Raw genomic sequence first — 27,353 nt, 5'->3', positions numbered from 1 at the left:
TGTGAACGGACTGAAATATAAAATTCAGCAAATAGTTGGGTCAACCATTCTTTTCTTTCCCTTTCAGTAATTAGGTAGCCACTTTTTGTCTTTTCTACGTCATTGGATATGCATTAAGTATCTTTGCTTTCCTAACAGTAGCAGTCTGAATGCCTTCTGCACTGCTTTCCTGCAGAAATGGATTTGTTGCCCAGTCAGTTCACTGCTTTTTTCAGAACGTAGTTTAAGGTCTTGCAATGCACCAGAAAGCAAACTTGAATTCTTTATTGTTTCTGGTTTTTCTTTTGCTGCTGAAAGGGCAGACTTGCAGACATAGGGGCTTGTATCTACAAAAGTAATCAGCTCTCTTCATTAGGAGGTTAATTTGACACTCACTCACTGCACAGTGTACATAGCCTGGTGATAACTTGAATATCTTCCAACAACTTAAGTTCCACAGACCACCTGTCATAATGTTTCTTCCCATAGCTTTCTCTCTGAAGCTGCAATATACACTTATTCTGTACTTGGAAAAAAAGGTGTGCTCTCCTGTGCTGCAATTGCCTTGCGATTGTTTGCTGAAATAAATGTATGATGAGAGAAAGAACTCATATACAAAATAAAAGAACATTCTACACTGCAGAGATGTTTCCATGTATATGAGGTACCACCATTTTATGACAGTTCATAAAGAAATTCTCTTTTTCATCAGAGTTACTTTAGATAACAAATACTAACAGGCATTTATCTAGTTTGTCTGAATAAATCATAGACAAAGCACTGTCTTCAATGTAGTGAAGAAACACAAGTAGCTCTTCATTCTTGCCAGTTTTATAGTAGTAGTCTATATTTCTGCCACCCATAGTTCTACTTAGAAAGTACTAAAAACTTTCAAGCCAGTAAATAAAATATAGCCAAACTCATGAAGAGGAGGCAAATTTCAGATATACTCAGATACATGTTTTCTTCATTGACATTACCAGGAAAAAAAAAAAAAAAAGGAAAAAAACTTTGCTTGGCAATAAGACAGTTTTAAGTGATGTCCTTATAATTTTCTAGTATTCCAGAGGCTACTCAAAAGAAATTAAGGCTGTGATTTTCATCTGATTAAGTGAAATTGAAGTTGGTAATTGATTTTAATAGAAGGTCAGTTCTCAGTAGAAGGTCATCTCACAATCATCAGCAGCATGAGATTGCGGCACACATCTAGGTTTTCAAAACACCTCAGCATCAGGGTATCTAATAATTGTATGTTTTCAGTTTTCAATGTGTGTGGTTTTCTGTCTCTTTTTTTGGTAGGTGTAAACAACTGCTAACTATACATATATATTTATGAAGTCTGATAGGTACACCTTATGGTTTGTCTTGAAGATCAGGTTTGTTTTCCTTTATACTTCATTTTTGAAATCTGACTATTGAAAATGTTTAAATTGCACTGCTTAGGTGTCAATCTCAAAAACATTTTCGGTTTGTTTATTTCCCATACGTATAACTGAAGGAGCACCCCTGCTTGTGTCTGCTGTGCTTGATCCCTTGCTCTTGTATCTCTGATCACTCTTGGTGTATCTTGACTGTCCATGTTAAAGTATCTTCCTCTCTAGGAGTTTCTGGTGAAATTAAGTATCTAATTAACTACACTTTTGTTCCAAATAAAACTTGGATTGGATTCCAGTTCTTAGTTTAGTCTGTGCCTGCTTCTTATAGCTTCTAATATTAAGGGTAATTTATCATCGTAATCATTTCCATTATTACTTACTACTGTTCACAATAATGCTTTAATAGTTCTGTTCATGTGCTCTTACTTGTTGTGATGATTGAGAGTGATACAGACTGAGTAGCTTTTGTTTAATTCCTGATGCTTTAAGCATAGTTGTAATCACTTCCTTCATGAAATGATGACCTTTATCTGGGTCAGGGATGTTTCAGGATTCCCACAGAAGCAAAAGGCTTCTTGAAACTGCTTTTTTTTTTTTTTTTCTCGCTCCCTGCTGCTATATCTTGTTTTACAGAAAAGGCTTCAAACCATTTTGAGAAAGAATCAGTCATTTCAAAAGAATGAGTATTCATTACCCCAGCCTGTTTTGGGGAGCTAATGTGTATAATCTGTTTGTAATCACATCCACAGTCTGACAATCCACTGCTGTAGTAAAAAGGTATGACTAGACTTTGGTCTTGTCCTTCCTCTGTGTATCTCAGACAATTTTTGATCCATTTCCTAACACCTCTTTCTGTACCTTACAACATTGCTGCTTCCTTAAATCTAAGAGTAATTTCCTGATTTTCATGTAATGTGTTTCGCAGTTCTTTCTCCATTTACTTTCTTGATCTGTTTGTTTCTGCTGTGCTCTGGTAACTGCTGTCACTTCCTAATGTCACAGGTCTTCTGCTGCTTTAGCTGCTGAGTCGACTTTTTCACCCTATTCGGCTCCGGAGTCTTATTCCTTTGAGCCTTTAGATGCCTAATTGAGAACTGACCCCCATCACAATTCCCTGCTTATAAATCCTCTCTGCATCAATCCTTAAGCAAAATTACCTCTGTCACTCCTCCTCTTAGCTTCTCCTAACCTAGTCAAACGTCTGGTGTCATATTCCCTTCACACAATAATCTGAAGCAGGTAAAATCACAGCCAGCCTTTTGTTGCCTTTAAACTTTAGGGATTGTTGTTGTCTGCTGGGCTGACCTGCTCGGAGTGGTTGTTTTATGTTGTCCCATTCAGGTTCAAGGCATGCATGCCCTCAACACCATTGCCATCAATATACTTTGAACTTCCATCAGTGAGCCAAAGGTAATTTGTGCTGTAATTTCGTACTGAAATCCTTCAAAATCTTCCTTCAGTCCTGTTCATAGTTGGTTTTGTAAATGACTGGGTATTGACCTTCTGCTCCCATATTGATTATAGCACACTTTAAAGAGATCAGGTTACTGAAAATTTCTGAGGTTAATCTCTGGTTTGTTAATATTAATGTCTGTAGAGCAACAGAAGTATTGGATGCTCTGTGCTTCCTGTCAGTGATCCTGGTAGAGTATACTTTGGAGGAGACATCTATTTGGATCATGATAGGGGCAGTACATGGTTTTTGTATTGTCCAGGCAGCTGCTAAGCATTCCCAAACATAGGTTGAATAATGCAGCTCTACTACTGATATTTTTATGTATTCATAGATTACTGGGACCAGCTTATTCTTTGGATCTGTTACAGCAAAACTGCTACCAGAGCTATGGGTGCAGTAGCTAAACAGACATGAGAAGGATGTATTGAATTTGGCATGCACGGAACTGAATTAGGAAGAGCAAAATGTATGCTGTACAGGTTCCCTGCAGTTACATCCTCCAGCAATTTATGTACCAAAGTTTTTCAACAATATTTGCCACAAATCCTTACTCCAGATACTTTTCTTCAGCCAAAAAAACTGTGTGAACTGGAGGTGCCACGCTAACATTGTCTGTAGCTGCAAACTTGTTGCAGCAGATTTTGAAAGAAAAAGAGGAGGAGCCTGGTTAAAACTTCCCTAATAGCACAGAGTCATTTAATGGATTAATTTGATCACTCTTTGTTAATTGCATGTGTTGCATGAACAGGATATTCTTTCAGCTTTTTCTCAAACACAATTTGAATGTGCCTTCTTCCCATGTACTGTCCCCACTGAATGGGGAAAGTGGAAAGGTGGCAGATCTTGACCCTCTTCTTTTTATCGGTCCATTCTTTTCTCTGTCCTCATACTTCCAATGTAAACAACCAGTATCTCCTGGCATCATGCGTCTGACGGTTCAGTAGGCTGTAGTCTCAGCTGGCAATTAAAGTGCTTAGAAAAGATGAAGTAGAAGAGATTCACTTGTTAAAGGTATTAATTCTTGAAAGCTGAAGTCTCAGGATAAGCTGCACCAAGGAAATAACACGTCTTTTTCTTCTGATCCAGCTCCAGATCCAGCTACAATGGATTTGGGATGTCAGACTTAATCTCAACTACTGTAGGAGCCACATCAAAATTAAACTTCTCTAGTCAAATACATTCATAACATTAAAGTCTCTCTTAAGAAGTCAGTATTAGGTACTTTAATATTAATTAATACTTATTTTTAATTGGTATTAATTTGTTTTGTCATCCATTGTGATGCTTTAGCCTTCAGGCTCCTGTAGACTAAAATGTGGTGATGATTTTTCTGAACTTGGAAGCATGAAATCCATTAGTCCAACCTGGATTCCTGCATCTGAATACCAAGTAATCAGTATTTTACAAGGGGGTGGACTTGATAAGGATATTGCTTTTGATATACAATTCTTGTCTGTACAAGCAAATAATTTAGTCATTGAAATATAACTCAGCATATTGCTAATGGAGACCTATTCTAAAGTAGTAGTTAGAGAATGACAGGTCTGATATTTTGTTAGTATCTATTCATTCACTTCCTTCCTTCCTGAATCCCCTGAGAATATTGAAAATTTAGAACAATTATTTTAAAATCTTGGGAGTTTCTTTCAAGCTTTGTTTACTGGGCACTCCTGCAGATGAGTTTAACTTATTTTGCTTTGGTAATGGCAGTGCACAAAACAGAACAGAGTAAGAATAAAAAATAAAACCCACAAAATTTTATTTTTTTTTAATCCCCCAACCTGGAGCATGGGGAGGGAGGTCGAGAGAGAAGGGAAATATGTGTAGGGTATATAGCTTAAAAGGAATATTGTAAAGGGGTAAATATGCTTTATACTGTGCCAAGGCTGTCCATGCTTGCTGCTCATTAGTGGCCAAACCAACAGAGGACGAGCTGTGATGTGGATTTTTTTTTTTTTAAGTGTGGACTGATGAGGAGTAACATGTGGCAGGGTTTAGAACATAGCCTTTGATCATGTTGTTCATTCTCTGCCACATTCTCTCATAGCAGATGAAGTGGAATACCAACTCTGAAAATGGGGACGTGGTTTCCTCTTTCTTTTCTTTCTTCTCTTGAATGTCCAGAGGAATTAAATATTTGAGTTCCTTGTGCAAGTGGGTGAGTGTTATACGGGTTGCATGGACTTTTAAACCAAAAATAGAACCATGCTTGAACAGCTTTTTGTTTTGTTTTGTTTCAATTTATTATTTTGATTTTAGGATTTGTTAGTTAACACACAAGTGCTCTGCTTCAGATCACTGCAAGGTAGCTCAATGATACAGCTATCAGATAGTACAGCTCTGAGCTCCCTAGCTTGATAAAAACTATACTCCCACAGTTGATAGATTTCTTCCGTCTACTATACAAAATCAGCACTTAGAATAACAAAATAAATATATTCTCCAACCAGCCAGTCCTATCCAATATTTTCTGACTCTTCTTTGCAGTATAATTTATAGTGCTTGGTTTTGAAACTCAAGGAGATTGAACTTGTACAAAAGTTGTGACTATCAAAATACATGGTAAAGATACAGCTCACAAATAGCAATGGGTTTTAAGAAATGTGATTTTTTCTCAAGAGACCTGGGTGAGCTCATTCTTTCTTTTTTTTTTTTTTTGATTTTGCAAGTAAATGGTGTAGCTTACATGTCAGAAATGATTTTGTCATGCCGAGTTTTTATCCTGAAGATTTTAGATTTAATATTTATGTCCTGTGACTATTCAAGCAAGGAACAGAGAGATTTTCTGAGGACAAATACAAGATCGCAGCATATATAATTTTGTTTTCCCTTAGAGCTTTTTGTTGTATTATATATGATGGCCAGATCGGTCCTGCAGTCAGTGAGCTTCCACGTATGCATGGGACGGTAGTCCTGAGTATGATATGAAGGATGACCAAAAGGACTTTGAAGCTACAGTAGGGTTGTAAGATGAGTTTAGAGTACTTTGCTCTTGCTGTGGGGTTTTGCTCGGTTGCATTTTCTGACAGTGCAGGTGAAATGTTTAAAAATAAAACTGAAGAAGGATATTCCAGTGTATGTGTATGCACTGATTTTTTTATTTTTTATTTTTGGAAGTGAGCAGCTTTTATTGTTTTTCAGCTGACTAATCTACTAGAGGAAAGACAATCATCACATATAGAGCTGTAAATGTGGGAAAACTGGTACACTTGGCATTAATATTACTGTGTTCATCCAACATGAAATACAAAGTCTGGTTGGTTTGCTCAAACTGTATTAAGAGCATACAGTTTAAAAAAAAAAAGGCAAAGAAAAAAAGGACAGGAAAAAAAGCACACTCCTCTGTTAACTCCTAAGTATCAAGGAATAATTTTAGGCAAGTGTTTAATAGTACTGACCCTTGTCAATGATGGCTGATGACAAAGTTAGATTCTGGTTTGAGAGACCTTTTTCTTTGGTAAGACTGAGCTCAGTTTCCTAGTTGAAAAGTATTTTGATGAATATAGTTGTCAAATACTCTACCAGCATAAAAATTGGTAGGCATTGAGTAGCTAAAGAGCTGCATATGCTTTCAGAGGAATTTCAAGTGATTTTTAATAAAAGCATTTGAAAGAAAAGTCAATAATCTTGGTCAACTACACAAATTAGCACAATAGAGTTGTGGGTTTTTAATAAGACAAGACAGAAGGAAATGAAATGAGAAAATCCTAAATAGTGCATTAGAATTAAGAAATTCACTTAAGCTACCAAGAAAACTATGGTAGAGGTAAATATGTGATTATCTCCTGAGTTTCTAGTGCCAGGGTAAATGGTACAGATCTAACTGTAGAAATTCTTTATCTTTAAAAGACAACAAAATCCAAAAAGCAAACAAACTTTAAGCCTCATTAAACGTCTTATTAAATATAATTGTTTTTGGTGGCTTTCTGAGGTGGGAAAGAACTTAATATAATTAAATCAGTAAAGAATGGAATAATCAAAGAAAATAGTTTTGATGGCTGGAAGGGCAAGACAAAGTTAACCCATGAGTAATACAGAAAAGAAAAAAGTTGTTTTTTTTTTTTTTTTGTCGGTAGTCTAGAACCTTATTATATTTTCTCAATATCCAGGTGTGTTTTTTATTAGTACTCGTTCTTTCTTAATCCATGTTTTACTTTTCCAGTGAGTTTCCTAAGGTGAACTTTACCCTGCTATCTCACAGACTTTCAAGTGTTGATTTTGCTGGTGGTCTGCAACTTCTGGCAAGACCCAGTGTCACAAGAAGTTCCTTTCCCATAAATAAGTAAATTTATATATTTGTATAAATCAAAAAGGTTATCCTGTATTAAGAACTGCTGAATCTGTAGCTGTTGCAATGCTGAGCTAAGAAATCTAAGACAGCAAAGTACTGTGGAAATTTGCTTTTGGAAAAAAGAAAAAAGCCTGGGTACTCTGCTTCCGTAAGGGTGAGGGAATGACTTGGGCATCTTACTCACTACTTCCTCCGTTCATGCAGGACGTTTACATGATGCTTGAAATTGTATTCCACGTTTCGTTAGAGGACCACGTGTTGTAAGGAAGCATAAGCTTTGTAAGAGCTAGAATAGAAATGGAAAAAGTGGACATGCCTTTAAACTTAGGGTATATTCACAAACTCTGGCAAAATCTGTTTTATTAAAATGTAACTCTAATATTGTACTTAATGCTTTTCATGTAAGCCTAAAAATGTCATAGGAACAATTCTTATAGATCCTTTTCCATGCTTCTTTTGTCACATCATTACACCCTCAGAGGCACTTTAAAGTAAGATTATTTCTGTTGATGTTATGATTTGACAAAAGGTGTAAGGAAGATGATCTAAATCAATTTCTACGGAAAAAGGAAAAAAATATACTAAATTTCTGGTATGACTTGTAGCATCCCCAAGGTTGCTCTGAATATTTATGGTTTATGATGTTCCTGTTTGTTAATGTCCCAAATGCAATTTACGTGATTTTGCTAAAGCTTTTCCCAGAAGAATGGCACAGTTATTGCAGAATTGTGCTGGAGACGCCTTCTCATTCCAGGGATGTCTCTTAGGGCAGGTCTCGTCCTCCTTGTGCTCAGATGTGGTCTGATCAAACCATGACAGGACAGAGACCGTGACCTGCTTGTATCCAACCTATGAACATCTGAAGTAGTATTGCCAAAGCAAATATTACAGAAAGCTACCAGATATTCCTTGATTTTTCTGAGAGAACTACAAAACAGAAATAATTATTTTTTTTTTAAATAAAAACAGATGCTGCTAGATGTAAGTAAAAGGAAATGAGTCTGCTTGTTATGCATATGATTTTGCTCATAATGTGATGCGATGCAAAAGCTTTAACAAATGGTGAAAAGCATCACATGAAGGTAATGAGAACTCAAGCAGATTTTGGAGACGTATTGGTTTCCTTTTTCTTTCTTATTTGATGGTGTGCTGATGTGTTGGTGGGAGAACTGTTTTCCCTTTTCCCATTTTGCTGAGTTCGTTTTGCTGACGGACAGAGAGAAACAACTCAATTAAAAATCCCTTAAATCTGTTTTCATGTAGGGGAAAAGCAATCAAATCTCCCCTTCCCATAAAGTTTAGATAGCACTGGTTGTGGGAAGGGACAGGAAGGGTTTATATAGACAGCCAATGTGTACTTTGTGTAAATTCTTGAAAGCTTTCTTGTGTCTCTGTAAAAGTTAGCCATTACATTTTAAAGCTATTTCTGTAAGCTTCAAAACTCAAACAAAGAGTCTTTAGTCAAAATTGGAACTTTTATAGAAGAATAAAAGTTATGTCAAAATAATAAGTAAGAAAATAAATAAAAGTAATGATTAAAAGTAGGAAAATATACTGATCTGATCATTTGGTCAGCCTCCAATAAAGAAAATTTTTATTTAAACAGTGAATATTTTAAATTTAGTTTAATACTATTTCTGTCTGACTATTGTAATGTTATGTGCCCGCTTTGGATGTCTATGCAGCCATCTAATATATCAGTCAGCTTCCAGCTGGAGTCAGAAACAAAACTCCTATTGGCTTAATTTGGATTATTGGCTCCATATCTAATTTCAAACACAGCTGAAGAGACAATGACTCAGAGAGTTGTGAAGCTTTTGTTGTTAGAAAAGGAACAATTCCCTTGACATTTCGCACTGACGAGCTAACCACAGCAAAAAGAATAAAATAAGTAAACTTCAGGCTTCAAACAACCTTTCTACATTTTATTTCTAAAATAACTGTTTCTGAAATTAAATACTTCTAATGTTTTTGTTATCTGCAGATTTTGGAGCTCCTTCACTAGAAAGCTGATTTCTTGTTTGTTTAGATTTTTAAGCGTAGGTGCTTTTTTACAGTAAGCTTTGCAAAACCTGTTATTTAGAATGAGATTTAAAGCATAGGATCATAAAATAATTTCTGTTGGAAGGGACCTCTGTAAATCATTTCATCCACCTTCCTGCTTGAAGTAGATGTTGTTACATCTAGCTGTTCAGGGATGAGTATGATCAAATTTTGAATACCTCCAGAGATGGAAATTGCACAGCCTGTCTAGGTATGGATGGCTGCTGGTAACTCGCTATGCTTCCCTCCACCAAATGCAGGCAGATAATGCTCTTGCTTTCTGTAAAAGTCAAACTTATTCTTCTCCGTTTCATACAGCTTTTTTCACTGCCTTGGTTGGTTGCCTCGATTGTCTTTTGCCACATCTTCCTTTACAAGATGACATCTCTGTTAAGGATGAGCAAGCTATGGTTTTCTGCACCCTTTCCAATTTGATGTAGCTCTAAGAGATTTACAAAACTCAGTTATTGTCCTGGGTGCGTTATACTGTGAAATGAGGGATTACTTCCTGTCCTACTCTGACCTTGTATCCTGGCAAGGAAAGCACAGTAAAATTGCATCTAATTTTTGATAATTTTGTGGGGTGGGACACTGTCAAAGAAGGGTTGACATCATTTCTACAACACTTCTAAGTATAGTCTGATTTTTCTTTTCAGCTGGTAAAAGTGAGGAATAACTCTAGAGAGATCGATATAATTATTTGACTGTAAAGTTGAGGTAACACAAGAATCTGGCCCTTGCTGTTTAAAGTTTTATGTCCCTGACTGGTCATTCTCAACTGTTTTCCCTTTCTGGTCTTTCAGGTCGTAGACCAGAAAATTCATCTGTACAATTTCAAATGGAAGTTGAAATAAAAATATCCTAGATTTAGTACTGTATATATTGTCAAAAGAAGAAAATATGCCTACATTTTAGCAGTCTGGTTCTGTCCTTTTGCTACTGTGTCATACACTTTTTTTTCCTTTAAGAAATAAACATTTCAAACTTTTTTTTCTTTGTAGAGCCAGTATTGTGCAGAAGCGCATCATTTATTTTCAAGATGAGGGCTCTCTCACCAAAAAAATTTGTGAACAAGGTAAGGTTACTTCCTTGTCATGTTCTACTGTTTTCTCCTAACTTATTATATCCGATTAAAAATTTGAGGCCTTCAACGGTTTCATCCAGGTTCAAATTTAGGATCTCCTGTTCAACAGTGTTCTTCCTTACTCTGCAACTGTTTCTCATATATACTCTTCCTTGTTTTCATCCAAATGTGACACTTGCACCTTTTTACCTGGTGTGAAGCCTGTTTGCCCCCAGAGCACGTAGTTTAATGAATCCCAGACTATTTCATTCTTTCCTAAACCTAAGCATAGCAGAGGTATTTAAAATTCACATGAGGAAGAGAAGACAAGTTCAGTTGTCTTTTGTGATAGTGTTTGTTTCTGCAAATTCCTCTTCCCCAGAAAGTCACGCAGGCAAAGTTAGTTCAGTTAATCTCCTGGTTCTTCTACTGTATTCTGTAATTATTTTCATTCTGGCCTCTTCAGAACCAGGGTTGTCAAGTCAATGCTTGCATATTTGGAGGCGGGAGATCTATGAAGTAGATTAGGCCTATAAGCTCCTTTTGAAAACTAAGGGAAATTATCTATATAAATTCTTCAGGGACTTTATGGAATCCTCCACCTATTCTTAAATACACAACCTGTTAAAAAGGAAATGTAGAAGGTGACTGTTACACTCTGTAATCTGGTGGCAGTTGGACTACTTTTGTTATTCTGTTAGTAAATGTATGTATGCTGCATATAGGAATATATGCATATATTAGGAGTATATATCTGCCTTTAAATTGATTTTCCATCTTAGCAGGAGCAGGGTGTGTTGTTAATATCTATGTATCAACAACTGACCACTCCCTTAGTATCAGCATACACATCTTCTTTTGATTTAAATTCCAGATTGCATAGCATAACTCTTTCCAGGAGAAAATTCCCAAATTTTCTTGAAAAGTAGTAACTTTGTGCAGAAGTGCAGGGATGATTGTTATGGGGGTAATTCTTATTTCTTCTCCCTGCAAGTTTGGAATTGTTTTTCTTTAGTTTGAGCTATGCTGAGAAAAAAATATGCTTCTTTTGAGTTACTACTACACTGTCTTTCATTTTTACTAAACTGAATGTGTGCCAGTGAAGTATTTGATTGCACTTAATGAATGTGAAATCCCTGACTGTAGCCAAGAAACTTGTATGTCATAGTTTTGTGCCATTTCAACTATGGAAAAGTGTAAGTTAGACTTGTTAAAATAATATTGGACATTCAGTGTCAAATATGAAGTAAAAAGCCACCAAAATAAACAACAACAGTGAATTTGATTAATATTCCTGAAAAGAAAGCAGAAAAAGAATAGGACTATTAAATAAAGGATAGGGAATCAAATTTAATGCCCATTTATCTTTAGAAGCCAAGTTATGTCAAAATTCTACTTTTTAACTTTGGCCATGTTTTTGAATAACAGCTTCATGTTCGAAGAATTCTAGTTGTCTATGATCAGTTCTGATAGTGGAAGGTGCATTTGGCCATTGCTAACTACACAATCTATTTGAAATATTAAACCTATCTGTTTAAAATATTAAAGACAGAAAACTTTAGCTTTCTTCTTCAACACCACTTTTGTTCTAGTCCAGATATGACATTAGATAAGGAGAAAGCTATTGGCAATTTTGTAGATATCTGTATTGAGCTGCGTCCTGAAGTCACTGAATGAGGGAAACTACAGAAACACATAGTCTTAATAATGAAAGTTTTATGTTGCAGATACAGGTAAAACTGCAATACAGTCCCAATGTTTATGTTTTCAGAGTAGGCCGGAGCAGGTGATTCCTTTCTATTGGAAAGAAACATGTGAAACTCCTATTCTCAGATCATCAGAAAGACTTCATTTCATTCTTACAAGAGGCAATTTGGTCAAGTCCTTAAACTCTTTTTACAGATAATAGTATGTCTTCTTATTGCTGGCTATTTTCTTTCCTGAGCATGCCCTAATTAACAAAAATAGAGTGCTGAGGATATGGATTAACTTTAAACTGTTGGTTTAGGTTTGGCTCTGGTTTTGGGGTTCACATCTGATAACCTTCTCAAACCTGTACAGTTTAGAACTCAATTTAAGCTCAAGCTGTTCACCTAGATCATGATCCATGCTCCTACAAAATCTGTTCTGGAGACATGGAGAATTTGTTGAACTAATGACAACAACTGCTTTTTCTGGCTCTGTAGTCTCTTCACCATCACATGATGGTGAACCTGTCCAGGAACCTGTTGGTTATCATCTAGCTGAAGGAGTGAAGGACCCTCAAGAAAGACATAGTAGGAGTGTAATGCCATGGCAAAGCCATTCATCCAGCCTGCTGCCTACTCTCTGCAACTTGTTGAGAAGCCCCTGGAGAGAGAGTAGCCAAAAGAGCTGCTGGAGTTCCATGACAGCATCAGACTGCTCTCAGCTGCTCCATCCAACATCATGGGATGTCTCTCAAACCGAGACAGAGAATGGCTTGTGAGCAGGATATGTGTGCATGCAGAAACACCGTTTCGGTTTTGTGCATGCAGAGGTTCAGCTGAGGCTCCAGAACAGGGCTGGTGCAGTTAATTATTACATCCCACTGGAGAACATATAGTCTAGCTGTTCGGAAGGTTCTGGTCTATTGTGTTTTGAGATCAACCGAGGTTTTGACCCAATCAGATAAGAAACAGAAATGCACTTGTTTTGAATCTGAGGACAACTATAATTGTAGTGTTGCATTCATTTAAAAAATGTAGATCTGAGTCATTACATCCACCCATAGATATGATCCCGTTACTTCAGGGATCCAGTTTCATGTAGCCCAACATTAAAAACAACAAACAAAAGTAGGCTTAGCTCAAATTTATTTATTGGAGTATTTATTGTGGCAACTTTGCTGTCATCTGTTGATAATGAATTGTAACACTTTTCAATAGGTAATTTTATTTTCCTTTTTCAGACTCAGCCTCAGAAGGTGTGACTGACAAACCAATTTTAGATTGTTGTGCCTGTGGAACTGCCAAATACAGGCTAACATTTTATGGAAATTGGTCGGAAAAAACACATCCCAAAGATTTTCCACGTGAGTATGTCTTTTACGAATGTTGTACTACATACACAGGGATAGTGTAGAGTGTTGGAGCTTGTTACAGCGTTATTTATTTACATCTCATTAGTGTAAATTATGACATTTATGCAGTGGTGCCAACACTCAGTATCGAAAATCCATGGATCCTTCTGAAAATGCTATACATTACAAATAAATTCTAAAGATTTGCTTCTTGTTTTGAACTGAGATGTATTTTAGATTGCATTTTCAAGATTTCTTTGTAATAAGAAAGGGTTTTTTAGCTTTCCTTTTCTATCAGGTCTATCAGGGTTTTTAAAATTCTGGCCTACAAAATCAGTATTCTTGTTTTCTTGTTGCAATAATCCAAGTAATTGTAAAAAGATGAAGTTACAAAAAAATGTATTATACATTTATTCTTTCATTACTGGCTTCACAGTCTGTGGCAATAAAGGCAAGGAAATTATTTGAGAACATGAGTCAAATTTATTGGTCGTTAAACTTTGTTAGGTTGTCTGTGGCTGATGTTTATTATGTAGCCTTTATATGTCTTTTTTATTTATTTATTGCAGTCAGTGTCAGAATATAATCATGGAGCTTAAATATGGTTTGTGTATCTGCTTGTGGTTCTAACAGTCTAAGCAATATTGCTTACATTGATTCTTTAGTACATTTTAAGTTGAACGTACCATTGTTCAAATATTATTTGTCAGTGTAATGCATGGGAGATAAAATAAGCCGAGTGAGTAATTGTGGGAATGCTCTTTTAGGCTATTGGATGATCTATGTGTCTGCTGAATGTCACACTTTGTATGCATTATTAGTATGGATTCAGCTGGTGGTTAGAAATTGGGCATAACAAAACAATTGAAAACTATGAAATTACTGTGACTTAATGATGTAATAGGCAGGGAAAAATGCCTTTTTCTTTTAAATCCAAGTCAGTGAACACATTGAGGGTACAGGTGAAGTAAGCAAGTTAGAATAATTTGCCACAACACTGGACTCTGTATACTGTTCTCTCTTCCCAGTTACACAGTGGTAATTTTGATTAATGTGTTTTACTTCAAAAACTAGAGAAGACTGATTGAAGAAAAAAACACACAACATTAGCAGGATCAATCCCAGTAAAAAAGATGATAAAATTTTACAATGAAATTCCTGAAAGCTGAGAAAAAGATCTTTCATCCAAATGTAGTCATAATAAAAATGAAAACTAATGATTAATGTTATTCTTTATAATTTTGAACTTGTGCAGTAGTTACATTAAAATAAAGTGCTATTTATGATAGGCTGTAGTAAATCACTCGTTATTTGGCAAGCCATCATGTTAGCAAAACAAAGCAAAAAAACCCGCTTTAGTCTTATGCCATCAGTATGGCTGAAATAAAAAACAGATCATAAAACTTTTATTTCACTTCTTTTCTTAAATAATCTTCTGACTTGCTTTAAGTATCCCCAGTAATAAGTAATCTGTTCTTTAGCTTTTCTCCAAAGAACTGCTTTTGCCAAATAAAGAATTTTGCTATCAAACAAAATGTTTCTGGAAAGTACTGGGCAAAACTGTTAATCCCAGGAAACACTTTTGGGATTTTCACAGATTCCATTTTTTATACCAGTGCAATTAAAATACCTTTTTTTTCCATTGAATTTAAGAACATATTGTGTGTTTAGGAGTCATCAGAGTCTATAAAACATTGCTCAGAAAGAAAACAGTGCAACACAATCTTGTTCTGAGTGTGCTAGCCATAAAGTGAATGGAGAGAGGTGTACCATGGCTGTTGAAAGGGTTCAAAAACTAATTTATAATAAAACATTTCCCCTTTCATGAATCTCAGAGAGACTGAAAATTTTTAATTACACAAATGAGCACACTAAGGCTTAAGAAAACCAAGCATGCTTTTTGGTTAATTTTTTAATTTTTTGCACATTGTTTTAGCTCCTGATAATAGGACTAGTGGAAGCGGAATATTTCATTTGTTACTAAATCGGGCTCAAGGGGAATTATTAAATTTCCTATCACATTCTTCTGATCAGACAAAAAATGTCTTTACATATGCCCTGTGGCTTAAAATTACTTATTCTCTCTGGGTATCATCCACATATGTGTGCTCTCCATCATGATTTCATACGGCACATCTGCAAGATGTGTCAGAGGATACATTCTCATGTGTGATGACACCTTGATCAATATGCAAAATATGCATATAAATGTGTAAATTGAGGAACTACTTACACAAAAAAAGTGAAATAACACCATTGGAAAGATGTCTGTATTCTGTTTGCTGTCTTAGCAATTGGTTAGTGAAAGTGGACTGGTGATACAAAATAGCTCTGGCCCTATTTGACTCACATTATTTCATGTTGAGAAGTGTCTTTGGTGTTTAGAGGAAAAAGTTTAAGAAACTGTATTGAGTTCTCTTCATTCTTACAGAAACAGAAGGTTAGAGGTGAAGAGTGAAACATTTGCAAATTTGTGGCATACTTTGAATAGCTCATTTGGTCAAGAAGGGAGGCCAGCTGCCTTGTGGGCAAATCCAACAGCTTTAAGAAGAGGTTGGGTGGAAGAGGCTGGGTGTTAGTTGCGAAGGCATCAGACGTTCTTGCCCAGTTTAGGACAGGGAAGGAGAGAAGCTTTGGAGCACGTGGAACAATTAATTTTACTGAACATTTAAGGGCTGTCTGGTTCCTCTCTGTAGTGATACATTTTTCGTTTGTAGGGAGCAGGTGGAACCATCTCTTTCAATAAGTTTTAGTGTCACTGTGTTTCAGGGAAAGTTGCTGTCTGTGACTAGTGAGATAGTTAGACCTGTGTGCTAAGAAGAAAGTATGGGCAGAACTGGGGGTCCCATCACTGAAGGTGAATGATGCCCTCTGTGGTTTGAAAAGGTGCCAGTGTATATTCGAGGAGCAAGAATCAGATCTTTGATCAGGAAACCATCTTCTGACATTGTAGTCTCCTACTGGGGGGAGGTGGTGGTGGAGTTTAGTATCTGTTTTTCTCCATTTGGGATGCACTTTCTGATTAGCTTTAATGGACTCTGAAAACATCAAGTCTGCTGTAATTCAGCGCTCAGTAAGTTTATTTTGGTTCAAGCAAACCTCTGGAGGCTCTGTTTGCTGTGCTGCCGGGCCACCTCCCCTCATCTATCTATTCTGCTTGCCACGCTTTTCTAGCTTTTTTTCCCATACCATTGTTCATTTTTTATTTCTAATCTACTTTCTATTTTCCTGTGATTATGTTACTGCATCTGACTTTATCTATTCAATTCTCTATACTGTCTTTTTCAATTTCATTGTCCCACCTTTCACATTTTAAATTTGCATTCCTTTTGTTTACTTCATTATTCATTTTTCATTCATTTATTCTAGTTTTCAACTGGTTTTACTGCTCCTCTCTTCCTTTTGCATTGCAAAGAAAAATGTTAAATATTGTCTCACTCCATCATTCTGTCTCCCTCATCTCCTACAGTTTTTGCACTGTTACCATACTGTCTGCTTGTGTGAGTAGTTCATTTTCTCATCCTTTTCCTTTAAGCTGATATCTTTGCAGAGTGCTATTTGACACTTAAGTGAATTCATTTTTATTTCCAATACTGTGGGACTTCTGTGACTCCTTATTTCTGCTCATTTCTCTTTTCCATTTCATCAGACTTCTCTAACATTTTCTCTTTAAACTTTTACGTTTTTTCTTTTCCTGTTGAACAAGACAAGAAACCAGAAGAGGAATACCTTTGTCTAGCTCTACAACGCTTACGCTATGAGAAATCAGAGCACGTAAACTAAGCAACTATAGAAGCACCAAAACTTGCTTCTTCACTCCCTCCTAAATTAAAGGGAACCACTATTAATGGTTGAAGGGGAAAAAAAATGTGACACAGCGTATGTGTACCTTAAGTGTGAGCATGCAGAGAAAACAGCCATGTGAGTGTCCATAAGAGCATTCCTTTACCAGTATTTCAAGTTTCTTGGAAGGATAGCTAGGCACAATTTGCTGATGGGAAGCAAACTTACCATCTCCTTTTCATCAGCTGCTCGAGGGAGGTTTTTGCCTTTAAGCACTTTATATCTCTGCCTGATAATGTTTGGGCACAAAGCTGAAAAGGCTGTAACAGTTAATGACATTGTAGTCATGCTTATATCTACCCTTTGCCGGTAATCTCCTCTCACCACCCAAAAATAAATCAAGTGGACTGCTGCAAGAAACCAGTATGGAAGTGACTTGTTAAATCTTTGAGTAGTCAAAGATTTAACTGAAGTCTTCCCTTGCAAGTTTCATCCTCATAAATATTTTATATGGAAACCTAAAATTAAAGGATTTTTAAACTTCTCGAAGAAGCTCAAGTGAAGAAAAACTATGCTAAGCCTGTATGAAACTATCTGTTTGGGGGAGATACTTGATCAGCTGTAATACAATCTTTCTCTCAATTTCTATGTTATATCCAATAACTACTGACACATTATGCTTTATTTCTGTAGTTCACTGGTTTGCCCTTAGTACTCTAAAGATATGATGTTTTAATGTAGTCAGAACTGGCAGCATGCAGCACATGTAGAAGTTTTGTGCTGGTAAAGATGGGGCATTTTGAACTCTTCATTTTGATGAAAGATTAGGAATTATGCTTTGAGCCTCTGATGATGGTTTTGATGTTACAAGTCAGTATGTTGATAAACTCTTAATTTTCTCTTTTTTTATTTTTTTTTTTCCTGAAAGGGCGCACCAACCATTGGTCTGCAATCATTGGTAGCTCTCACTCAAAGAACTACATCCTTTGGGAGTATGGAGGATATGCAAGTGAAGGTGTCAAACAAGTTGCAGAGCTGGGGTCCCCAGTCAAGATGGAAGAAGAAATTCGACAGCAGGTAAGGTGCAATGTAATAACATGCTTTAAAAAAATGCATCCTACCTTGTACTGTGAATGATTTGTCACTGCCAATGTCCATGAATGTAATTTTGCTGGCTAATTTTCAGTCAAGAACATTAGGAAAGCTGCCTGTTTTTCTAGACTCATTCTTACTCTGACATTTTTTGTGTCTGTGAAGGACAAGTTATAGTGTTGTGAGCTCAGATCTTCGTGTCATTCAAGACATATATCAGAGGTATAAAAGTAAAATTCATCTTTTCTAGCTTAATCGTGAAGATGAGAGTTTATTAAAGGAACACCTTGAAGATGGCAAGCGGTATGCCATATTCCTCTTTGAAGTGTTGATCTTGTTTACAGTAGGTGGTAGCATTAATAGTACTCTTTTTCTCTGGGACACACCATTTGCAGTTAGCTGCAGATTCATCCAAGTTAGGAATGCTCTTACAGGAGAGTGAGGTGATATTTATTGCTGAATAGGAAGACTTTACACAACTGCACTAATAAAACTTGATGAATCAGGTTTATGGCAAAAGAGTCTTTACAGTCTTTATCATCCTGCAGAGGATTGATTTAGCTTAACAGAAATCAATCTTTCAAGTAGTTTATAGATTATTTTCATTTTGTTACATCAAGTAATAAGCAAACAATAAAATGTACTGGGACATGGTCATGATTATTATTAGAATGTGTACCTCCACGAAATTCAAGGACTCACTGGTAACTCAGGTAAGAGAGAGAAAATGTAGATATTAGTACATATAATAAAGCTGTACATACAATTTTATGTAGCTGTATGTGTAGGTAAGTCTGTATATAATGTAAATAGTTATGATTGTACTACATGAGAAAGAAGGCTTCCTGATTCCCTTGGTACAGTCTAATCTAAGGAATGATCTGGTGTAATAGCTGGGTAGTACCTAGAACCAGTTTATCAATGTATGCTGTAACGTCGATTAAATGGGTCTACTAGTTCAATAGGGCTACTAAGATGATTAGGTCACTAGAGCATCTGTCATATGAAGAGAGGCTGAGAAAGCTGGGCTGGTTTAGCTTGGAGATGAGAGACTGAGAGGGGATTTTATCAATGTGTATAAATATCTGAAGGGAGGGTGGCAAGAGGATGAGGCCAGACTCTTCTCAGCGGTGCCCAGCAACAGGACAAGAGGTAGCAGGCACAAACTGAAATACAGGAAGTTCCAGCTGAATATGAGAAAACACTACTGTGGGGGTGACAGAGCACTGGAACAGGCTGCACAGGGGGGCTGTGGAGTCTCCTTCCACAGAAATAATTCAAAACCCACCTGGATGCCATCCTGTGCAACCTGCTCTAGGTGACCCTGCTGGGCAGGGGTTGGACTGGATGGTCTCCAGAGGTCATCCCTTCCAACCTCAGACATTCTGTGATTGTATGAAATCTGGTAAAATTTGATAAAAACCCTCTGTTTCTTTTCAATGTGTTTAAGTTGGGATAATATTTTGAGAAAAAATGAGGTAAAATTCTATAACCCTGACAGCAGAGCTAGTAATATGAGGAACTGATTTGTTGACGTTTCATTGAAGCTTTTTTTCTTTTATTGCACTTTATCCCTTGCAGTATCCCCCGCCTGCCTTGAAATCTGGTAATGTTGTTTCCTTCCCCACCCTCGAGCAACCTCAGGATCAATTTCTCACTTTCCCATTTCTTATTCCACCTGTATTTCCCCCATGTGTCGTCCTCCCAGCCTTCTCTTGTGCGGTCGCGGGAGGATGCAATTCATTAAAACTGCTCCACCAAGCTGCCCTTGAGCTGCAGTTAGGCACAAGTAAGGCAATTTCTGTGCTCAGATCTGGTGCCGGGAGCTGGAGCTGCATGCAGCAGTGCAGGGCTGGGCTGCAGCCCTCGTCTGAAGCACACTCCAACGAGGTAGTGGGCTTCTTAGGAGGCCGCACTAGAGCTTGGAAATCTGCTCTCTGCTGTGTTTGCTAGGCTGTAACTTAGGTGAATACATAGGCACATACTTATGCAACTGGTCTCTGTGTAATTGATGCTCTCTAAGGTTTTATTCAGACCAAAACCCACCAAACAAATCTATCTAATGATTTTTATGATATCATTACTAAAATTTTACTCTTCGTGTGTGAAAGAAAAAGGAAAAAAAAAGTGTGTGGTTTTTTTTTTTAAATGAAGCTATTTTCTTTTAATGGAGCTTTGTTAAGAAGTGCCCTAACAATTATGTATGATTAACTAAGGATTCTCAAGCGTGAACGCTTCTGTTCCCCATTTGACAGACTGCTGAATCATCAGCAGCTTTTCTTCTTGACTGAGCACCTTCGAATGCTCTGGTTTGTTGTTACTGTAAAGAGCCTGTACGATATTTTTGCATGGATGGTCCTGGGTACTGCAAACTTGCTTTGCAGTTTGTTTATCTGGGAGAACTTAAAGGAGTTAATCAACCTTTTTGGTAAACTTTCCTTGGCAGCCTGGAAGGAAAGCACAGAGCACACTAGTTTTCCTAAAACAATCTGTCACGTGGTTGATGTGTACAATTGGATAATTCATGCGTCACCTTCAGGGGTTGTACATGAACAAACAAAGGATGGAAAAGGAAAGATGTGTGCAGAAGAATGTTCACTGACCTCATATATCTCCAAAATGTACTCACTCTTTTACTTCAGGACACTTTGGTTTTCAGAAAGTCTGATTAGTCCAAGATCTATCATTTAAAAAACTGCCTGTTCAATACAAGCAAATACAGAATTTGAAAGGGGGAATACTGCATCCATATTGTGATTGCTTTGTTAAAATAAAAAAATGGCTAAAATACGCAAACATCAAAAAGAATAAAATGTAAAGCTAAAGATTATATAAGGAAATGTAACAAGATGGAAATAGAGCCAGTCTTATTCTGCCTTGGTTCCAATGTCTTGCACCTAAAGAAAAACTCGCTTGTTTTTGTCTAATTGTTTTAGGATAAATACCAAGTTATTTTACCATTAAATATTTTAAAAACGTGGATAAAAAGTATTCTATACCTTACTGCTATCTCTGCTAACTGCAGCGGGTGCTCTCTGCTTACTCCCGGTGGACACAGAGATGGCATTCCTTACAGATTTGGTTTAATGCTCTCTGAAATGTCAGGAAAGGGGTGACTTTTTCCATTGTCTTCAGTGGCCTTAGGTTAGAGGTGACTTTGCTTCCAGACCTTTGAGAAGAGCAAGTTCTTCTTTCCAGTCAGATGCCTGTAAATTTTTTTGATACATTATAATTTATGTGAAGACAGTTTCCTAATAGAAGATAAAACCTGAGCTATCCCAAGCTTTCTACAAGTGAAAATATGTAATTGTTATGATTCTATCCATACATTTACTTTTACAAAATAGGTCTGGTAAGATTTTTTTTAATCTATCCTAAATACATATAGAATTTAGTGCACCTTAGTATATATATACTGAAGAAAAAAAAGGTAGTAAAAATGAAGTTGATTTCATTTTGATTGATCCTGGCTGGTTTGTTTGTTTGTTTTGTTTGTTTTAAATGTAATTTTAGTATTTTGGCTGAGTAACTACCATTTCATTACCTGTTTCTTAAAACAGCACTGCGTTTTTTCATAGAAAAATGGGGTCATTAGATTTTTCTGACTGAAGCTAGTAAATTACCTGAATTATAAAGAAGAATCTGCTGTATACTGATTATTTTGTTATATCACTTTGAAAATTATTATCATGTTTACTGAAAGAGGCTCGAAATTTTGTTTATTATTATTATTAATAATCTGTATTACAGAAGTTAAAATTAGCTAACCAACCAGGGAGGTTCAGCTGAGTTGCACTTGTGCTTGACAGAACAGCTGAAAATTGAAAACTTAATCAAGCTTTGGAGAACAGGATACCCCTAACAAGGGCTAAAAATAAGGCTGCTTTGCACTTGAAAGTTGTGATTGCTGCAGAAATAGTTCAGGCTGTGCTTATTTAAAGCAGATAAAAATTAGTGAAAATATGCCTTCATGGCAGGTGGAATTTAAACCATACACAGGTTGTTTTGTTTCGTGCCAATACTGATATTTCTGCTACTATTATTATTGATGGAAACTAGAGGAAGCTGGCTGGGATGTCTGTCTTTGCCTACCCAAACCTTTGGTGAATGGCATCACTGTCCTCCCAGGGCCCCTCCTCCACCTCAGTCCTTGGGGCAGGGATTTGGCTTCCCAGCAGCTTTTCAGAGGCCCCAGTCTCTCTCTCTCCATTGAAAAGATAGCCACATTTAGGAAATATTAATATGTCCAAAAAGTCTAATGTGAAAAGTACAGCCACTGTTGTTTTAAATAGTCCAAAGCCCCTTTAGGTTTCTGTCCAAAGCCCGTAGAAACTTTCAGTGGATTCTGGACTTGGTCTAATAGTGAAGTAGTAAAACCCTGTCCCAGCATGCTTTCTACTTTAGTTAGAGCCTCATTGCATGTTTTTAAGGCTGTATTTAATCTTATTCTGGATAGATCAAGCTGCTTGATTGTAAATTTGAATCTACACTTTTGTTTGCTCTGTTAGATTCCTCTATTGCTCTGTGCATACACCACCACCGTAAATTACAGTACTAAGTTCTTAGGCCTCCTGAAAATGCTAAGTGGTAGATTTTCCATCCTTTTCCTTTGGAAAATATATACTGTCTAATAATTTAAAACCTCTTGCATTTTGGTAGAAGTTTTGAAATGCCTTACTATGCTAAATTTCTTGAGGAGTTTCTGCCGAAAAGAAACTGTTGTCTATTTATGTCATAAAGGGAAGTTTATCTACCAGTAAACATCTCATACTATCAGGTTCAGACAACCTCTTATAGGACAACCTCCATTTTCTCTAATAAACTACTGTTGGAAACTCCATTTAGGATGATTCCCAGTTTGCGTTGCTTTCTTTAAAACAAGCAAGCAAACAAAGCTGTTCATCACAATTGCATTCTTTTTTAGTATTTGTTGATGATAACAATTTGCTTCTCTAATAAGAAACAAAGCTCATGTTGAATGCTGTGCTGTTTTCATATTCATGACCATATGAATAATTGTTGTGAGCACTATGCCAACGGAGGTCAAAATACAGCATTCATTTTGAAAAGTTATCTTTAAAAATGCCTTTTTTCTGACAACTATTAAAAAAGAAAAAAAAAGTCAAATAATACTGAATTTTCTATCTGACTACTGATTTATAAGGCAGAAACTTAAAAATCACTGCTCTTTTAAAGGAAAGAGAAAATCAACTTTGTTTCTGATATAACAGTAAATATGTTTCTACAAATCTGTATTCTGAAGAAAGTGCAGAAAATCCAAAATTTAACTTTTTTTTTCACTGTTTTATTGCTGTAGGCTTATATAAACAACACAGGCACTGTGTGTTCTCATCAGTAAGCTAGTCTCTAATTGGAATTATATTGCAAAAGCTTTTGTTGTGCAACTGTTAAGCAATCTTGTTTTAGCCTAAAAAATAACTACACATGTGGAATGTTCACTTTGAGATATAAAAAAGAAAAGAGATTCAGTGAGGACAGTTAAATAAGTAAATAAAAACACACAATCTTTTAGTAAAAGCTTCACTTCCATTTCAGTCATACAAGTTACTGTGATGTTGGTGAAAACAGTCTCTGTAAATACTGGAAAATGTATATCATTTCTCTCAAAGGAGCTAGTTCTGAATAGTACAAAGCAGCTTGATTCAGTCTGAACCATTAATGACATTTTTTAAAAAAAATTAGGTTTTGACTAATAGATATTAGGTGGTATATTATTTCTTGGGCCAAAACATGAAAGATTCAGCACACTTCTAATAGTTCATGCAGTCAGCCAATAAAAATGAATAGAAAAATGTGTGTTTATTGAGTACTCTGAAAATATCATTGTGCTGTGGATAAGCTCTTACTCATTAGAGCACAGTCCTTATGGCATAGTCAAACCATGTGTGGTTCTTCTGTTTGAAGGATTGTGAGAACTGGCAGACACTGAACACATTTTGTGCAAACTGTCCTTTTATGATTGTGGTAATCTCCCTGGTTTAGAACACCAAGCAAAATACAATTTTGAAATTTTGCTCAGCTTTGGCTCAAAACTTGAGCAAAATAGCGGCTTGGTAAACAGCTCCTTTTTATATTATTTGTCAAGTTGCTTTTTGCGAGGGTTAGTAATACAACCAGGAAAATGCTGTAAAGTTACTGGAAACTTGCTCTGTCAGTAGAGTTGCAAGTCCCTGTGGAACACTGTGGTTGCCATTGCTGAGCTGGATTTGTGTTGCATCTTTAATCCACGTGTATTTGTATTAGGTATGTGCAGGCCGAGGCCAGCTGTCCCAGAGAAATTAAAATGCTTTCTGATGCTGCAGATCAGCCTGTGGAAATCTGACAGAATTTGTGCATTCCTGTGATCTAGGAACTTTTGTGCCAGTCTGCAGTTGTGTTTTGTGTGGGACAGGCATTTCCTTTGCAAAAAACACCAGCCTTTGTGACTCAACGTGACTGGTGCGGCCATGCCACAGAGAAGAGGACAGGCGCATGCCATTGCTCTCCCAAGAGTTGTCTCAGTGTGTTGCGGTGGACCTTGCATTGCAGAAAATCTGTTCACCTACTTAAAATTTGAAAATTTCTTCTCTGAAGGAGTAGCCAGGCAGGCACTGGAACAGATTGCCTAAGGGAGGTGGTGGAGTCACCATCCCTGGGGGTATTTAAGGAAAGGTTGGCTGTGGTACTTAGGCACATGGTTTAGTGGGTGACATTGGTAGCAGGGTGATGGTTGGACCAGATGATCTTGAAGGTCTTTTCCAACCTTAATGATTCCATGAAAGACACTTCTCCCTCCCTGTGCTGAACACCTTGCCTGTGCTCCGCCTGCAAATAGATCTCCAGCAGGCTCAGAAACGGGGAAATTCCCACCAGTTAAATCGGCCTTCAGGCCATCATTTCCATTCAGAAGGGAAATATAAGGAGTGCTGTGCTGTCAGTGCCAGGGACGCTGGCGCCCTTGTCGGGGCTGCTGGCAGTGGCCGGCTGCTGCGGCGTGGTGTCTGCTGTCCACCTGCTGTGGCAGTGAGGCAGGAGGCCACAGCCAAGGCCTACGCTCTCCTCACAGGCCTCAGCGGTTATCGACAGCGCCCTGTCTGCCTTCGTCTCTTGTCGGCTTGGTTCTGCTGCTAAGGGGCAAGTACAGACAACATGGAAAAAATATATTTATCGTTATTTTATATTTTCTGTGCTTTTAACAGCATTTACTATTTGATAATAAGGTAGCTTGATTTTTCAAACGCAGGGCTTTGAACTCTCACCTCGCTTTACGGATTCTGGAGGCTTCACACCTCTGAGTTGTATGGGTCTTTGAAGTTTTGCTCTCTGAATAATTAGCCAGTTATTGATATGAAACAATTTGCATAATCAAACAAGGAATTAAGGTTTTAACAGTTTGTTCAACAGTTAGTTTCTTTTCATTTGCCGTAAGTTGACTTGATGCTTATTTTGTTCCAATTATCACATTTCTAATATAAAATAGGAAGAAATGCATTTCAATAAAGTCCAATAATCAGGTTCTCTTTGAATTAAAAAGTCAAACAAGATAAGCATTTTGTTTGCTCTCTTGAAGGGTATCTCCTGAAGAAAAATAAATAAATAATAACTCAAAGCCTCAGCAAATTCTTACGTTATATCTGGCCGAAGTAGGACCAACACATATTCCTACCCTTTTTAATGTCTGTAATAATTGAAAGGAAATGTCTTCTGTTCAAGACAGTATGATTGGATTGCTATACGTTACTTGCTAATTTCAAAGTCTTTTAAAATATCTTGTCTTTTCATTTCCTGCAGTTACGTGTTATCATACTGTTTTGCTGTCATAAAACTCTTACTATTCTGAAGCAGGCTCATCCAGTATAAAGATGTGGTGAAATTACTTTAAAATTATTTCCTTTCAGTCTGCTACTGTAGTATTTTTAAAACGTGAACATGCTGGATACATTGATGCCTCTTGTACTGCTAGTATTGAGGGACAAACTCGATCTGATAGCAGAATTTCAGCACTCCTACCATCAGACTTTGGTCAGAGAAATCAGTCTGAGCTGGAGTTACTGCTTGCAGCTACTCTGTTTTGGAATGGCAGCTCTAAATCCTAGTAAGACTCACCAAATGCATTCGATAAATGACTCTGAGGCACTAGGGAACTGGTTTGGAGCAACACAAGCAGAATGTTAAGTAACACAAACTATAGAAGATCAAACACAAATAACATTGAATTGTGTGGCAGGTATACAGAGCTGGCATGTAGGCTCCTTTTTCCCTGGGAGATATTGGCTAAACTCCTGTTGACCTGTTTTTTTAAGGGTCAAAGTACCATTAAAAATTAAATTAAAGAAGGGTTTACTTCTCTCTGAATACTCTCATCTGCAGAAGCTTAACTGGTGATTAAAGTGCAGTGGCTGCATAGCCAGTGGCCTTCAGCTACCTATTAATGGGGTGCTGCAACTGCTAAAGAAGTGCCTGAACTCTCATTAACAGCATTTGTCAGGAGCCACAGGATCTTCCCCTCTTTTCTCTCTTGTTGGATTGTAAATATTGTTCAGAGGAACAGCATGACATAACAGCTGAAGCTGAAGAGTCCTACTAGCTCATTTGACTTGCAAATGTTTAATCAGAGAAATTAACTTAAAAACTAAGAAAAAAAACACAACATAATTTCAAGTTCATCATTCTGGTATTAGTTTTTCAGCATCTTTATTGTTTAAGAACCTCAATTAAGAACCATGTTACCTTGATTACATCAAATGCTTATTTTCACCTGAAGTCCAGCAGAACACTCAGAAAAATACTGTATGCAAATATACATATTTCAAAAAACTAATATAGATGGAAAAATATGAATATTACATTGCTTAGATCATTTGCTAAGACAGCTCCTCTCAGTTAAATTTCTAGATCAATACTGATTTCAGAATCTATTTATTGCCTTTACTGTTTTAATGAATAGGTATAATCACGTATTAGGTCTTATATAAACATTAATATATAACAAACCAACTGGCCCAAGCTACTGAAGAGAGAGGTTATTCATTGGTCTATACCCCAACTTTTAACTTTGTTTTCTTAGATTGCTTTTCCAGATTTCGAGGAACTGTGATGTGTTGTGGTTTACTGAAGTTTTTACTTCACTAAAAACTGAAACAGAACTACTCAATTGGGTTGGGAAGTTAATGCTGTTGACTAGTCATAAGTTTGAAAAAGAATGATAAGCTTGCAGACTGTACATTTAT

At 36.8% G+C, this 27,353-nt stretch overlaps 1 protein-coding gene across 3 annotated transcripts in view; it reads left to right on the top strand.

Moving 5' to 3' along the window:
• The window catches only part of SPON1 (spondin 1), a 229,661-nt gene that overhangs the window by 92,148 nt on the left and 110,160 nt on the right, over nt 1-27,353 (top strand). For all 3 annotated transcript variants that reach the window (XM_083837884.1, XM_083837885.1, XM_083837883.1), the window contains 3 exons: nt 10,147-10,220; nt 13,138-13,260; nt 17,960-18,108. In XM_083837884.1, the coding sequence (XP_083694010.1) occupies nt 10,147-10,220; nt 13,138-13,260; nt 17,960-18,108 (346 nt within the window). The remainder of the gene's footprint in view (nt 1-10,146; nt 10,221-13,137; nt 13,261-17,959; nt 18,109-27,353) is intronic.

The sequence above is a fragment of the Anser anser genome (assembly GCF_964211835.1).
Source record: "Anser anser genome assembly, chromosome: 5".
NCBI classification, from domain to species: domain Eukaryota; kingdom Metazoa; phylum Chordata; class Aves; order Anseriformes; family Anatidae; genus Anser; species Anser anser.
Note: the sequence above shows the minus strand (reverse complement) of the source record. Positions and strands in the feature narration are given on the sequence as shown.